The sequence below is a fragment of the Lytechinus pictus genome, chromosome 13, assembly GCF_037042905.1.
Source record: "Lytechinus pictus isolate F3 Inbred chromosome 13, Lp3.0, whole genome shotgun sequence".
Taxonomy (NCBI): domain Eukaryota; kingdom Metazoa; phylum Echinodermata; class Echinoidea; order Temnopleuroida; family Toxopneustidae; genus Lytechinus; species Lytechinus pictus.
In genome coordinates this window covers 23,901,999-23,919,225 of record NC_087257.1, presented here as the reverse complement: position 1 = coordinate 23,919,225, position 17,227 = coordinate 23,901,999, and the positions used below count along the sequence as shown (strand labels likewise).

The following is a 17,227-nucleotide window of genomic DNA, read 5'->3' as shown; positions in this document are numbered from 1 at the left end:
ATTCATTTCGTATGGCACGCCAAATAAACTTTGTGGACGCAATTACATTTCGTCTAGACGAAATTGATTTCGTGCATTTCGTCGAGACGAAATTGATTTTGTGTGACAAAAGATAAATTTTGTGTACGAAATTAAAAAGCGTCATGACGAAATGATTTTCGTCTGAATAAAACACATTTTGTGTACGGAATGCCGTGATTTGGACGGAAAACACTGGCGGACACTTGGCGCCCCATACTGATCATGCGCGAAATGGACCTAGCAACTGGCTTATTGACCAACTACGATAAACTTTAACGTTTTCAATGTAATGATCGTGTTATTACCCGTCTTGCCACCTAGAGAATATGAAAAGTGATCTTTATCAGGTTACATTACCACCTCGGAAAATTACTGGTATCTAATTAAAGCGGTGATAGATGTTCTACGTAGAACCCTTATAGCCATCAGAATATAATGAGGTTACTGAGGAGGAAGAGAAGGATCATGTGCTGTCGGTATTTTTACTCAAACATGGAAGAAGTGATGAGTAAGTTTATATCTGTACATGTATTATGAAATCATTGTTGAGATTTATAGATATCCTGATATGAAACAATTGCTTCTTAAATACCACTTAAGCATGAGTCAAATGATTGCAAGTTGCATTAAATGGGGTTTATGTTGTTGCCCAACGTGGTACCCTCTTAGGGGTGTGGATCAGAACCTTTCTTTGTCCCTTACTTGGAACCTTAAAGTTCTTCAAAGAAGCAGAAGACTTTCCAGTGTACAACCAATGGGATTCCTGATGGTACGCAGAACCCTACCAATATTGTATAGTGCTCTTATTATTTCCTCACTTTCTCGATCATATATTTCTGTTTCTGTTTTCTTTTGTAACATCTTTGACCATATTATCATTAAAATCCGGGGACCCTTTATATCGGCTTTGTAGTAAATAAGTAAATAATTTGCAGTAAATAATATTTTATACCTGATCCCCAGAGTGTAAGAATGAATGTAGGAATCATTTTCATCTCTTCGTCCCACCCCGATCAATGTTTTCATTATCACAAAATATATTTCATTGCATTTCGTTGACAATTCGAAAGCAGGTAGCAAGTTGTCACGAACATCGATTATCGAGTTCATTCGAAGAAATATAATAAAACTTCCGTTCCTTTTCCATAGAATATTAATGACAGTTGGAAGGTTAGACCCAGAAAGCTTTGCATCAGTGAGAAGGGGGAGCAAGCTCTTCTTCAACTTCTTGGTAAGTGTTCTTTAACTTTTCTTTTCAATTTTGCTGTGTTTTATTACATTATTTCTCAGAGTTTATAAATTACCAGGAAATTAAACCTTGTAGATTTCTCTTCACTTTCCAATCACGATAGTTTCTCCTTGGTGACCTAAATAGATATTGCTGTATTCCATTCTCCGTTAGTAGTAGGCCTACATCGTCTACAATCAATGGAACTAATTTCATTGTAGATCATTCAATTGAAATCTTTAAACATGGTTAAATCTAAAACGTATACGTGCTTCCAATTCGAAGACTTTGGTTAACATTGATTTTACTGTAAAAGATTGGTGTCTGTGTCTGCGATATGTTGTAAAAATAAAGCCCTGAAAAATAACAGAAGAAAACCTTTATCAAATGCTTTAAAAAAGTGAGAAAAAACTAAGTTACCCGAAAGCACCATCCCAAGTCTAATACCTTATAAAACAAGAATCTAAAGTGATTATAATCATATTTCCTCAGTATAGAAATCAAATCATGATGGATTTTAGTTACAGATATCTGGAAACTGAAAACGTCTGCACAATTCGATTTATATTTCTTTTCTTCCTGGACAGGTTTTTTTTTTTTTTGGGGGGGGGGGGTATCCATCTGAACAATTCTAAATACCAACATTGAAGTCCGGAATTTCCTTTGAAATAAGACCTCTGTAAAGGTAACAAATTTATCTAAAAATTGATTTGCAATATGGACTGTACTTCTACAATTGATTGTTTACTTTATAATGTATTCAATCGCTTCTTCCGAATGTTAACTTGTTACCATATTGATCGAGAATTATGTTCGGTTGTCAAGAACAACCTCTGTATATTCAAAATAATGTTTACATTTGAATATTTAATTAGTAATCCGGACCAGTCGAAGGCGTACACAAGGCCTTCCGCCCTTTCACACGGTAAACAAAATCTTAATTTGAATGATGATTCCAGTGAAAAATAAGGCTGATGACGAATATTTAGCACGTGTGAATCTAAACTAGAACATGATTAGAATGAAATTGAATTGAATTGAGAATCACGAACGCAAATCACAATACGATTACAATCGCAACCATTATTACAATTATGATTCAATATTCACGTGTGAAAAGGCCCTTTGTACAATACATGATAAGGGGGTCAAAGGGGGGACATTTTACACTTTAAACTTGGGAGCAAAAGGGAGAGTATTGGGATTTTAATTAGCTGACTTTTTTATCGAAATTGGCTTTGAAAGGGACATAACGCCCTTTCACACGGTAAAAAAAAATCGTAATTTGAATGATGATTCCAGTGAAAAAGAACGCTAATGACGAATTTTTAGATGAGAATCACGAACGCCTGCAGTCATCATTACAAATTACAATGATGATTCAAGATTTACGTGTGAAAAGGCCCTAAGTCGTTGATATCTTTACGCAGAACATAAGCTTGTATGAGATGCAATAAGATTTCTTTAAGTCATTATCATCACAATGGTCAATATAATGGTAATGTGACATACCACGTATGTGAACCGCTCATGATATATGTATCAACCCTTAGCGGAGCTAGCTATGAAAAAGGGGAGGTAGTTACAAACATAATAAAGAACCCATTGCCACATACTCGGAAGGTCATGGTCTAAATCTGTGCTAAAATTATAAGAAGCCAGATTTGTCAAAATTTACATTGTATACTCCCAATGTTAACTGTTCTCTTTTGTCGTTCTTACTGATGAAGAAATTAAGATTTTCAGATAGTTCTGAATTATTTTAGTGTTAATTGAACTGATAAATTGACCATGTGCCACGAGTGATTTGTGTCACAATTGGCTATCCATTGTTTAACCGCAAATTTAAACCATAGTTTAAATTAAACCCAACTTCAGAATAAGGGCTACTATGTTCCCATTTTCCAGCCCTCATGTTAAACTTATTCAGAATTCATACCATCAATATCTGATAGGGACAAGAATGCAGCACTTCATAACACAAATTGTTGACTACTATGTCGGAAGATGATATGAGAAACGTGACGTTACATGACATGTTATTTTCAACCATCGACAGCCATGCGGAAATAATGTGGTTTCTGAATACATGTATAAAAACGGGGAATAATTGCTCGTGCCTTGTGGTGAGCATGATATGCTCATTATTACATGTCATCATCAAAACAATATCATCATCTTGATCATAACTGGTGATATATTTTCCTCGTTTTTTTCATCGAGATTTCAAACATGATCCATTTTTTTTCTTTACAGTTTTGCATGACTTTTTAACTTCACTTCGATGTATTCTTATATTAGCCACTACAACTTTTATCATTAAACATTTATCATAACACATGCCTAAGTCAGGATCGTTGTGTTTGCTTCCGTGAGGAGAATTTGCTTCACATGTCATTTGCATGGTCTTGTTGTTTGATTGGCTGAGTGTGAGTGACAAGGCGCGTATCCGGGTGGGTAGGTGTGTGGAAGATGGTGTGTGTGTGGGAGAGGTGATGTGGGTGTGTGGGGAGGGGGTTCTCATTTATTACCGTTGATGGTACATGCTATACTTTTTAGATGAAAACTCTCCTCATGGTTAATCCCTGTTCGTTCATTTCTGTTGACGAAACCGGAAAGTGTGGGTGAATGAGTGTGTGCGCGCGCCCCTGATTTTTTTTTTCATACGTGTGCGCCGACGATTGGGTCAGTATGTGACCATGGAGCTACTTAAACTGTAAATAGATCCACGGTATGCCTATTTTCATTTTACCCAATGGTGAAAGACGCCACTCAGGGAAAAGTCTGGAGATATTGGGAGTTTCATTGAGGAAAATACGGATATGACTGATCAAAATTTACACAGTGAGGAAGCCATCATTCAACATAGATAGACGGAGACAATTTATGAAAATTTTATACTGAAATAATTTATCGTAGGTCTACCGTTTTTACCATCATGGAAGCAATTGTCATTGCTCAACAACCAAATCAAAATAACAATGAAATTAATATACTCAAAATCAACTGATTTGTTTTTCCTGAACCAATTATAAACACACAATGAAGTACCATAATAGTCATAGAGAACGTTCTCAAATATTGGGAAAACATCGCTATACTTTGTTTTAAAATTCATCAATGAAGATAAAATTCTTTCGTCCCATCCATTTGCAGGTTATTCTGAAGATTCGTCAAACAGCCAACGCAGCTACCGCCTATACAGGACAACGATACAACGGTTAAGCTTCAACGACGAAGGGAACAATGGAAAGTGAGTGGCAGAACATCTCCAGGGATACTACAGAACCCGCAGAATGGGAATGGACACCTGTTTCATGGACATGGTGGACAATCATCCAGTTGGTTCTAGCTATTACGGGTATCCTGGGCAACCTTCTGGTGATGTTAGTCATTTATTGGCCGGGACGTCGACGATGTGCCACCGACATCTTGATTGGTGCTCTTGCCGTCGCTGATTTCTTAACATCCATCTTCATTATACCGATTCCTAAAGTGGCCTTCTACCCGAACACCAGCGTAGCTAGGTTCTACTGTAAGGTGATCCACACTTCGACCTTCATGTGGATTTCCATTTGCGCATCCATCTTTATCCTTACAGCCATATCTCTCGAGAGATTGTTGGCTGTCAGGTTTCCTATCTGGTTCCAGCGGGTATTTTCTCCAAAGAGCACATCCATCGCTATTATCTTCATCTGGATTGCAGCATTCGGGATCAACACCCGAAGTCTCTACGCTCGATACATATCGGACGGTAAGTGTATGCTATACTCACCGTCTGATGCGTTCAACATATTTATCGGGGTTTCTTTGTTCCTTGTGGAGTATGTCTTCCCGGTAATTATCATGGTGGTAGCGCACGGATGGACCATCTGTGTTCTTCGAAAACGTCGTGCCACAGTGCTCCGCAAGGCGCAGGGCCAGGTCCTTCAAATGCTCGTCATCGTCGTCATCACCTTCATCATCTGTTGGACACCTGATCAATTTGGATTCCTTGTTTTCAACCTCGGGGTCGTCCCTGTAACCCATCTGTTCAGTCCTCTCTACAGATGCTTCGTCATATTGGCCTTCGCCAACTCCTGTGTGAATCCTTTCATCTATGCCGCCAGGATGCCCAAGTTTAGGAGAGCACTAAAGGAATTGTTTACGAGTAAGATCATCCTTGGTAGCCGGGGAATCCACTCTCTCTTTGCTGGTGAAGGAGGAGAGGGAACTTCTGAAAAGAGTGATAACCGATCCAAAGCTACTGAAACCTTCGAGGCGTAATGGCAAATACAGAAATACTGTAAGCCAATATATTACACAAAGAAGATCGTTTTTGCCACGTAGTTTTTCACTTTTATCCATGTCGTTTTACTAGATTTCCATGGAACTGTGCATGGGAATGTTATGAAAAAAAGCATTCAGGCTTTCTTGAATGAACTAAATAACCAACACATATGGAGACACGCCCTACCGATTTGTTCTGAACAGGGGCCTTCCGTTTACCGTAATTCTATATACTAATGAAGCCTTAATTATCATCAATAATTATCTTCATATACAGCGAGTGGGTTACGAAAATACTTCTTGATGAATAACTACTATCTACTTTGTTTATTTTTTTTCACCTACATGCTATAAGAGGCACTTGTGAGAAGCCAATATATAAGCGTATGCCAACTATCATTTTAATATCTTGTCAGTCCTAGGTCATATATTTTTCTTTTGGTGCTCAGTCAGCCATATTTTATTTGTTAATTCATTCATTTTCTGATTGATTGACTGATTAAATGAATGGTTTACCTGTACATTTATCTATTTATTCATTTATTCACTCTCTCAGAGTCACTCCGTTTTTAAACAGAATAAGGCCATCGGTGATCAAGGTAGGCCAACTATTTTTCCTAGGAGAATGAGCCAAGACGCCTGGGTGTATATGATGTAGGCCTATTATGCTTCACAATTTTCTTTTCTTGCCATAATTTTCTCAATATTACAGTCATGTTTTATGCCATGTTTGACTTTTGTGCCCTCTTAGCATTTCTTTTGCATCATGTTATTCTTAGAATAGTTTGTATATACTGAATAATACTTAATATCTTTTAACTATATATATAATTAACTTATATTGTATACATTTCACAAATATCCATTGACTTTTATCGTTTATTCTCAAACTGTCATACGCAAATTTAAATTTACATATTTGTAAATGTCAAGTGTTACGACATGTCGATATAAACTCATGTAGAGGAAAGTTTTAGGGATAATATGGTTATTTGATACTCATACTCATAATGTCATAATTAATTTTTTTTAGAATTAGCCTCCTAATATCAATGATAATAATAATGATAATAATAATAATTATGATAATACTAATATTAAGAACAATAATAATGATAACAGTATAATAATAATTACAACAATAATCTTAATGGTAATAACAATCATATTAGTGAAAATAGTAATAATGATTAAAAAAATAATATAACTCTAGAAACGGAGAATACAGGGATCATATCTTTTAATTAGGATGTATATTTAACAAATTGGTCTGTGTTTTAAAAGCAGATTCAAAGTCATACATAAACAGTTGCTGGCTGCTATTTTATATCAAATACACGATGCTATTGGAAGCAATATTGGGTTTATTGTCCTTGGTTCAATAATCCTAGTGTAATCAAATATGATCTTGGAATCACTATAACAAAAGAGGGTCATATCACATTCAGTTTCCACGCTATTTTAATTGCATGGGTGAGGTGTAACTCAATACAAAAATGATAAAGGAAAGCATAGTTTCCGGAGTTTTTATATGAATAGAAATTCGAAACGTTTGCAGCGTTTATTTTTACTATGGAATGTATTAAAGATGTTATTAATTACCAGGAAAATTTATTCATGCTTTGCTATCGATTTCATTGATCGCAAGGTTGATTTTTTTCCTTTCAGTTTTAGAACACTCTACGTGCATAATATGTTGGTGTCTCTGAAGGGTTTTGTGCAAATCATGACATAAAATGTAATGCGATTTAACGATTATTGTTGACAGGAAGTAAAGTGTGTCGTGTGTAAATTTTTATTCTTAATATTTTCATTTCCACTGTGGGATGTTATTCATGACATAAACAATGACGCAATTTGACGATTATTGTTGTAGGGAGGAGGGAAATAATTGTTATGTCATGTGTAAATGTTTATTTTTAATCATTTTCATGTTTTTGTGGTTGGGATGAAGGGCAAAGTGATGTAGAGTGTAAATAGTTTTGTTTCATTCTTTTCATCATATACGATGGATGGTTGTATCATGGTTGTATGAAAAAAGAGTAATAAAAGCACACAATTCGTGGAATTTTAAATACGACGCATATCCAACAAGTCTTTGGGGGGAAAGGATGGTAACCAAAGGTGGTACATACATCTCTTCTCCCACCTCCCTGACAAGGGCATGTTCGGGATGTTATAAATGGGGGCACAGAAATTTTGTTTCTTTCTTCAGAATAAATCTGGGAAGCAAAAAAAGGACTCTCTCTTCAAAAGGGGATAGACTCCTAATAAAAGAGTAGGCACAATGCTTAACTGGAGACACGGGTGGATGGAGTGCTCCCCCTCCTCCCTCCCCCTCTCTCAAACTCTCTCTCTCCCACCCTCTACCCCCCCCCCCTTCATTCTCTCTCTCTCTGTCCTCTCTTTCTCTCTCTATTTATCTATCCATCTCTCTCTCCCTCCTCTGTATCTATATCTACTCGGCTCCTTGGTAACACATGAGGTTAAATTGCCGATTCGTCTACTGCCAACTCGTCCTCTCACCACATTGTCTACTTTCATTTAGTCTAATGCCATTCCATCCATCAACATTTCGTCTTACAACCATTTGGTCCAATCATCACTTCGTCTATGACCATTTCGTATCATAACCAGTTGGTTTAAATCCATTTTATTTTCATTCATTTCGCCCAATTAACACTTAAGTCAAATTATACCAAATAGTATATGGACTAAATGGCTATTGGACCAACTGGTTATTAGACGAAGTGGTGAGTGGACGAATTGGAAATTAGACCATGTGGATATTGGACGAACTTATGGTAGACCAAATGATAGTAGACGAGTTGGCTATTGGACGAATTGGCATTAGACGAAGTGGAAATAAACCACGCATGAGTATTGAATGCAATCAATCGTATATCCACAGACGATCATAACAAGCACAGATAGAGATATCAAATCATCTTCAACATGAACACAATACAAGTAGATCAATTCAGATTGCTATACATGTATAACCATCAAGGTGATAAGATGAATTGGAATCGCAAGTGAAAAGGGGGAAACATATTTACCTCATCTTTGCAAACATGTTCGTTTTTATAAACTCGGGGAAAATATTGGTGAAGTTTTAAAGAAATCCATCTAAAAATACCGGAGCTATGAAATTATTTTATTTTGACTGACTACTGACTGGCTGTTCCTCAAAATATCAAGTGATATATATATATATATATATATATATATGTGTGTAAAGTTATACATGTACAACAGCTTTGGCAACTCTTTTATTTAAATATTGTAAAGAAATGAATGAAGAGAACAATGGTAGGCGTGAAATGAATTATACATATATATATGTATATATATATATATATATATATATATATACATATACATATGTATAATTCATTTCATACCCTCTTCCGTAAGCTTTTTTATCATGTTCCATTTAAAGGAAATTCTAATTTATGGAATTCATATTATCAAAAATATTTAAAGATTCATAAACCCCGCTATTCTTATTCGGATATCTATCAATCATTCACCAATATTTTCCTTTTTAATATTGTTGGATACCACCACATCAGTGAGAACTTCTAGGTTGGATTCAGACTAGGTCATGGAGTGATTTATAATTTTTTTAATTGTATTTGATAATGAAATACTTGTTTTAAAGCGCAACTTATGGGATATATATGTAAAACGTTAATGATAGTACCATAAATCTATCGGTGCAATTGCCATTGTGTTCACAATTGCAAATACCTGTGCGGAAAACAATGTTCCTACGACAACAACACACTTAACGAGTTATTGTACTTGTAACCATAAAGATGGAGGCGATCAATAAATCAAAATTATACTGCTCATAAGAGAAAATGCGTAGCAAATATACTTGCGGTGGTTCGTCCAGGTATCTCCCATGTATTATATTGACTTTTATTACTCAGTGATATTTATTAAACAAAAATATACAGTGATATTTTTTTCCTTTTAACATTCACATTATTAAACTATAGAAGAGATACCAAAGATATATTTTCTTTTTCCGACTCCCTACCTCTTATGAAAGTCCGACAGTTTAAAATAAAAAAATTAATTTGTGATGTTTGCAATTACTTGTGTCGATTCTGTATTGAGGCCTGAGACGTACTTCTTCTTTTTTAATGGAAGATGTAGGCCACTATAAATTAATTGATTTTTTAAACTTCTTGCTTCAAAGTATGACCAACAAAAGATTCTTTATTATGCATTTAATAGCAAATTTGCAATACATTTGGTTCATCGCATACCTCATTGAAAGTGATTTTTGTTCTTTGCAAGCCGCGCAATTACGGCCGCCATTAACGGGCGATTACACATCGCGGCACGGTTTTAAATGGCAGTTCAATGTCGCATGTTTGATGCAATTACAGCACTTTATTTCAGTTTGGCCAATTTGTTTTTAATAGATTACAGCAATGTAGGCACGAATATTGTGTTAGGTTGTCAGGCAAGAACAGTGACATAGAAATTTCGAAACGTTGTAACCCAACTAAAAGCTAAATGGCCAAACTATAAGGGCTCTGATTGCATTTACTTGCACCCGAATTTATCTCGATTTATATACAAAAACGCACACTCTCTATCCACATAAGCACACACACACACGCACTCCTTCTATCAATGTCTCTGTCTCCACCTCTCTCAACTCCAACTTCCTTCATCTTTCTTTCTCTTTCCTCCCTTTCTCTCTCTCGTCAGACGCATTTGTCGAAACTCTCAAATAAAGGTATTTATATAGTTTGAACGATATAGCCTATTTCCTTTCCTTTGCAGCATAATCATTTAGATTTTGACACAAATGACGTCATAAAAGCTTGTATGGAAAAATTATTAAAAATGAATGTTCATTTGCTATATACCTTCAGAAATAAAACAAAATCAAGTGTATGAAACTATGTTTAAAGTCCTAATTACATGTGAATTAGGAAGTTTCCATTTCCTTTTCCGTAGTTATGTTGGTATCACTATCCTGAATCACACCGTAAAATTCTATACACACACACACACACACCACAATTATGTGCAGCCATGTGTGTGTTGACCATCTGTATCCAGAATTGTTTAGTACAAGTAATTATGTCAAAGCAAATAATTGTGGGTTTTGCTCTTTGACAAAAAGTGTCATCAGCGTGACAAGCGTTCATTGATCATCGGCAATGAAGCGGAAAATTTTGTCGAAACTTCCTCTTGGACGAAGGCACGGGAAAAACCCACGATTTCCCCAATAGTGTACGAAGTAATTTTATAAATATACTTGCAATTGCGACTCAGCTTAACATACTTTATATCAATGACTAAAGAGTGGTGGCACCAGGAGAGGGGGGCAAAGTGTCTCGACTCCCCAAGGTGACGTTATATATTTTTCCGTTCAATTATCGTGGCACTGTAGAGTTACATGACCCAAACCTCTAATTATCAAACTCTTCTTCCTTCTCAATTTCTTCCCCTTTTTTCCTCTTTTATTTACCCCCCTACTTTATTGTTAGTATTACTACGTACACAACCTGCCCCCTCCAACCCCCCTCCCCCCCCCCTCCCCCTCTCTCTCTCTTTCTCTCTGATGCCACCACTGCTACTGGTCCAAAAGAGTCACATTATTTGAAAGTAACCAACATGAAGTTAAAAAGAAAACTTTACAAAACAGCACATCTTCAATTCTGAACATAGATTGAAATTCTGAAATTTGAATTCTGTTTCTCAAATACCTCGAGTGTATGTACTATGATATGTGCATCATAGTGGTAATGTAAAAGTGCCGATTCCTGTACTTAAAAACGAATAATAAGTAAATAATAGTGAAGGCAAAGAAATAGACGTGTAGAGGGAGGGAGGAGAAAGATCAGCGATCGATATATACGGATGGAGCGAGGGGGGTTAGGGAGAGTTAGAGGGGAGGGGGGAGAGAAAGCGGAGACAGAAAATATGCCTACCTACCAAAAGTTACATTTATTCAAAACAAACCTTTTAACCTAATGATTTTGATCAATCCAATGAAATTCAAATTTATATCTTGATTGTGCACCCGAACACTCACCCACTTTTCTAATGCTCTCTCCGCTCTCACTCCCCCCTCTCCCTCTCCCTCTGAACGAGTGGAGGGCGATGCTCACGGTCGGTCCTATCCGATTTGTTCAGTCATTGGAGCGTGTCCATATATTTGTTCAAAACTGCATTCCAAAATATATAGATCCTGTTCCACTTTCGGTCTAAATGACTTTTTATAATATTTCAACTAAAAACCAGTTTTCATTTTTGTCAGACTATCAGTCGAGTCGAAATTCAATTAAGAGGACTTTAAGGAGTACAGTCATATGAATTCTTGACGTCAGGTAAGTACTAAGCATCTACCGAGTAGCCTTGTAGACTAGACTTATAGAAATCATCACACGATTGCAATTGCTCCAAATGAAATCATTTTTATAGACGAAAAACCAATATTTGTGTTCCTGATTATGAATATAGTAATAAAAAGTACTTGTTCATCACAGGTGATTTCTTTTAAAGAAATTCTCTGTCATAACTTTCCTCGTACACTGTCGTACTATATGTTGTTTTAAACTCATGTATTAGGTCGGATCATATGAATCCAATAACTTTATTTTACTGTTAAAAATTTTATTTTCTTTCCATGCAATTCTAATTTCGTATTGACCAATAGACCAATCAGATGAATCTCTTCAAAGGACGTCATGTCGCCTTTTAAAAAGCATTTGCATTATTCGTTAAATACATCTTACTTTATTATGCACAAAATAAATGCAAAATAGTTCTTACATTGCTATTTGGAGTTTTTAGTCGACGGAATGCAATTGATTTATATTTTTTTTTAACTTAGGGGGGTTATCTTTTACCTTTCTAGAAAGAAGACTGCAATAGAGTGAAAATTATAAACGCACGAAAGACTCCGCAACAAATTTGGACCCCAGACATATTCGGAAGATCGAGGTTGCGATGGGCGCAGAGTCGCAGAACATCTCGATGGATGTAGAATGGGTGTGGGCACCTGTTACGTGGGAATGGTGGCAGATTATCCAATTGGTCCTAGCCATTGTTGGAATCTTAGGAAACCTGATGGTGATGCTGGTGATCTTCAGGCCGAACCGGAAGCGCTGCGCAACGGACACCCTGATAGGAGCATTGGCCGTTGCCGACTTCATGACGTCCATCTTCATCATACCGCATCCTCATGCCATCCAGCTTCCTGAAACCTTCGGAGGCGAGTTTTACTGTCGGATCATCCACACTTCCATCCTGATGTGGATATCTATCTGCGCATCAATCTTTACCCTGACAACCATATCTGTCGAGAGATTGGTGGCTGTACGCTTTCCAATCTGGTTTCAACGTCTTTTCTCCCCAAAGCGCACCTCTATCGGAGTCGTCATCATCTGGATTGCCGCATTTGTAATCAACATCGGAAGTCTCTATGCCCACTTCGTGAGAGACAATCAGTGCATCCTTTCGTTGCCAGTGGCCTTTCACAAGTTCCTTGGCGTTTGTCTATTCGTTCTGGAGTACGTCGTTCCCGTCCTCATCATGGTGACATCACACGGTTGGGCGATCTACAGCCTTCGTCAGCGTCAAGCCACAGCACTCCGTCAGGTCGAGAATCGTGTCCTTCAAACGCTTCTCATCGTCGTTATCACGTTCATCATCTGTTGGACACCTGATCAATTTGGATTCCTTGTCTTCAACCTCGGGGTCGTCCCGTTCACCCACCTTTTCAGTCCTCTCTACAGATGCTTCGTCATCTTAGCCTTCGCCAACTCCTGCGCCAACCCTTTCATCTATGCAGCAAGGATGCCCAGGTTCAGGAAGGCTATGATGGATCCGTTCTGTATTAAGAGCATCTCACGTGGAGAGGGTGTTCCGTCCGTCTTCGCAGGTGACGGTGAAGGGAGATCAGATGAAGTTGAGATAAAAACAAAATCATCCGTCGCTTCTCTCTCATAAAGGTTAAGGCCTATTCAGGAATGAAGTTTGGTTCTCATGGATCAATACTTACCCTGCGTGGAAATTACCTGACTGTAACCCACAGTACTACCATAGGCTCAGCAGAAACTCTACATCGTAGGAAACTTAACATACTTCACTTTATATATCCTCCATATATTTCGACAGAGCGGGGACAACAAAAGGGTAGTCTGATTGGTGTAAACGACCTAAATGCGACGTCACTTTTTATTGAATAATAGTGGTATAACTCAATCCAGACAACAGTTTTTTATATATTTTTGTTTTCTTTCTATCTTCTTATTTTTCCCTGAACTTTTTTCGTTCCTTCACTACTTTTGGAAAATCAGGAATATCGATCCTTGGAGATTTTTTTGGGCAGTTCTCATTAATTGTAGGAAAAATATGTATATATTTGTATACTGTTTAGTAAATGCGATCCCAAGACATACTGGTTGCAGGGGCTGCAGGATTCATGCATGTTTTACGAGACAAAACCATTCAAGATTAAAGGTTTTTTAACCTTGCGTATTCTGAAAGTTCATCTGACAGTACTTGCAAAGGATTGTTTTCTTGAAGTAAGATAAGTGATGGTGAAAACATTCTTAGATAGAATGGAAGATTAGATGGCAAAAATGTAATTTTTAAAACTTTTGCTTTGATTCTCTTCCGAGATTTTCATAGTCAATGAAAAGGATTCCTGTTCTTAAATGGTCTTATATACATGTATATAATAAGTAATCATAGTTTTCATAAGTGTTATGATTTTGTAAGTTGTACAGTTATATATTTCATTTTTTATATCTACACGTACTTTAATGTATTCGCTTGTTCTAAGCACGACCAAATAACTTGATTATCAGTGGTTAATAGTGGTTATCATTAGCTTTTTAATGCTATTTACTTTACAACTAACTTCCTTGTATTTGATGAACTATGAAATACCTCATTAACATAATGAAGGTAATAAATCACTTTTTAACGTACATGAGGAAACGATTGAAATATTCGTTCTTTCATTAAAGGTCAAGTCCACCACGGAAAATGTTGACATGAATCAATCGAGAAAAATCAAACAAGCATAACACTAAAAATTTGATCAAAATCTGATGAAAAATAAAAAAAGTTACAGTGACCTTATTTTTACAAAACAGTTCTATGCACGATTCAGTGACATGCAAAAGAGAAAGTAGATGATGTCCCTCACTCGCAATTTCTTTTGTTTTAATCATAATTTTTTTTCTTCATTTTTTACAGATTTGACATAATGACCAACTGGACTCAACCATAAAATGTTAACACAATAGTAATTCCACATGCTCGGTGAGGAATATAACTTTAAAGGACAATGAGGAGAAAATAATAATATTTAATATTTCAGGTAATAAAATGCAAAATAAATAGTGATTGAGTGACGTCATCAGTCCCCTCATGTGCATGTAACTGTTTTGTGAAATTAAGCGAAACTTTAAAATGCCATAACTTTCTTATTTTACATCCGATTTTGATGAAATTTTCAGTGGTATGCTTGTTGGAGTGGACTCGTCTCGTAAGTAGTCACACATATCAATGATGCATGAAATGTAAAAAAAAAAGTGACAGCGCTGTCACCGTACCACTAATTTGCATATCGCATATATTATGTGTGTTATGCCCTGTTATCTCTTTATATTTAAATCCGGGGGGGTCTTCTTTTTATTTGTAAACCAGTCAATTTGACTATTTTCGCCAATCGATTTGTTACTGGGATGGCCTTACAAAAAGACTACATTTATTTTCTTTACTTGGAAGTATATATGTACGGATTATTTAAAATTATTTTACTCCTTTACAAAATACTGTTATCTGGCGAGCGATTCATGAAAGGACTTGTCAGACGTTTTATCCGACAGTTACTACCACTGGCGGATTCAGGGGGGCTGGGGGACAGCCGGCCTGTGCCCCCCCCCCCCCCCCCCCCCTTGAGAAGCAAAATTAAAATTTGTAATGTAAAAATGGCATTACAAGAGAGGTGTGCCCCCTCTTTTGAAAGAGTTTGGACCCTTTTTTTTGCTCGTCAAATTTTTCCTCCGAAAAATGTGCCCCCCCCCTTAAAAAATCCTGGATCCGCCCCTGGTTACTATGGTAACAGTGTGTCTCAGCTAATCATAATCAAGGAAAGTTGTCAGTCCTGACAACTTGTCGGACATAAAAATAGCAAAACATATGTCATTCTAGTGGACATGGTGGACATGTCACAAACTACATGATTAAAACCATTTTGGTAAAGAAACCAGGAATCATTACGTAAATTAGATTATGCTATTCAAAGTAATCATGGTATAATCTGGCTTTAAGACCATAGGAGGCAAGAAAATTGATCTATGTTTTCAACTTAAGCATCGTGTTTCTGTTTCATTTTTCGTAGCATATGAGGGATTAGAACTCAAGCAAGATGAGGAGAAACGTAGACTAACCTTGTAAAAAATAGGGACTCTCCCTGTCTTTCACCATACTGAAATATTTCGATTTTTTCACGAATACAATTGTATTAATATAATTTTCAAAGAAAAGAAAATAAACCCCCGTTCTACTATTTTAAATAAATAGGCATATTATCTAAGAATGTTCCTATTCATGTATACGATATACATGTTTATAGGTAGTTCCGTTCATTTCTAAGTTTTGTATATTAACTTCCGCTTTTATTTCGGCTATCTACCTGACCAGGTCGTTGTTTTCTGTAAATTCTTATGTTGAACGCAGGATTATTTCTATGGTTTATTTCGGTATTACTTCTCCTCATCATTATCATTATTATTATTATTGTTAGCGACCCTGACAGTGTAAATGTTGGCAATACGTCATGATCATTGAAGCCTGTGGAAAACGAAAGCTATAATGCACAAAACAACCTATAAGTAACACATGCTTTAAAATGAAATAGCATAATAACATAGTAAACAGTAAACGATGAGGAGAATGAGAGTAGAGAGAGAGAGGGGGAGAGAGAGAGACAGAAAGAGAGAAAGAGACTGTAAGAAAGATAGCCGAAGAGAAAAAAATATAAGGGAAGAGTGAAAGATACATGTAGAGCAAAAGCACAATAGAGCCGGTTTAGAACAAAATCAAAAACAGTGAAAGAGAAAAAGAAAGATACAGCGAGAACAATGGCATATCTAGGATGCCAGGGGACGCCCTACCCTCAGCCCCATTTCCAGAGGCCAAAAAAAGGAGAGGGAAAAAAGAGAGAGAGAAAAAAAAAAAATGAAAACGATTTGAAAGAAGCTATAAAAGAATAAGAAAAAAAATCGATTTATCCTGAAGTGTCATTTGACATTGAGCTAGTAACCTGCCCTAAGTAGGCCTAGTTATAACCGTAGGAGGTTTAATGAATATGGTCCCTGAGCCTTTTACTCAAATTATTGCTGGTACTTTGGATTTCTTAGATCCATTTCACACGTAAATTTTGAATCATCATTGTATTGATGATTGCAATTCATCTTTTGAATCATCGGACCTTCGCGTCGGATCTTTCACACGCCCACTCGAAAACTGTGATTTGAATTCGAATTCCTGAGCGAAGGCGGTATGTGTCCTTGGTGACTTGTCAATCAAAGCACTGCATCGATACGACGAGTTCATGACAATTGTATTATCTACGAGAGTGCTTGAAAGGACACGTAAGCTCCACTCACCAAAAGATGTTTTGGAGGTCAAGCCTTTCACACATAAAATTTGTAC

At 36.6% G+C, this 17,227-nt stretch overlaps 2 protein-coding genes across 3 annotated transcripts; both read left to right on the top strand.

The window, feature by feature from the left end:
* The first annotated feature begins 243 nt into the window (after positions 1–243).
* Positions 244–7,593, top strand: LOC129275253 (galanin receptor 2a-like). Of its 2 annotated transcripts, XM_054912048.2 has the most exons (3): positions 244–529; positions 1,171–1,252; positions 4,406–7,593. In XM_054912048.2, exon 3 carries the CDS (start codon positions 4,496–4,498, stop codon positions 5,513–5,515), a length of 1,020 nt encoding a protein of 339 aa, XP_054768023.2. In that variant the 5' UTR covers positions 244–529; positions 1,171–1,252; positions 4,406–4,495; the 3' UTR covers positions 5,516–7,593. The 2 variants fall into 2 exon arrangements, with proteins under 2 accessions (XP_054768023.2, XP_063964836.1); XM_064108766.1 differs by lacking the exons at positions 244–529; positions 1,171–1,252 and adding an exon at positions 4,014–4,093.
* Positions 7,594–11,789: 4,196 nt separating this feature from the next.
* Positions 11,790–15,072, top strand: LOC129274724 (galanin receptor 2b-like). Its single transcript, XM_064108668.1, has 2 exons — positions 11,790–11,880; positions 12,411–15,072. Exon 2 carries the CDS (start codon positions 12,503–12,505, stop codon positions 13,502–13,504), a length of 1,002 nt encoding a protein of 333 aa, XP_063964738.1. The 5' UTR covers positions 11,790–11,880; positions 12,411–12,502; the 3' UTR covers positions 13,505–15,072.
* Positions 15,073–17,227: the final 2,155 nt, after the last annotated feature.

Excerpts from the sequence above, each read along its gene's own strand:
- LOC129275253 (XM_054912048.2), top strand. The coding sequence starts at position 4,496 with ATGGAAAGTGAGTGGCAGAACATCTCCAGGGATACTACAGAACCCGCA.
- LOC129274724 (XM_064108668.1), top strand. The coding sequence starts at position 12,503 with ATGGGCGCAGAGTCGCAGAACATCTCGATGGATGTAGAATGGGTGTGG.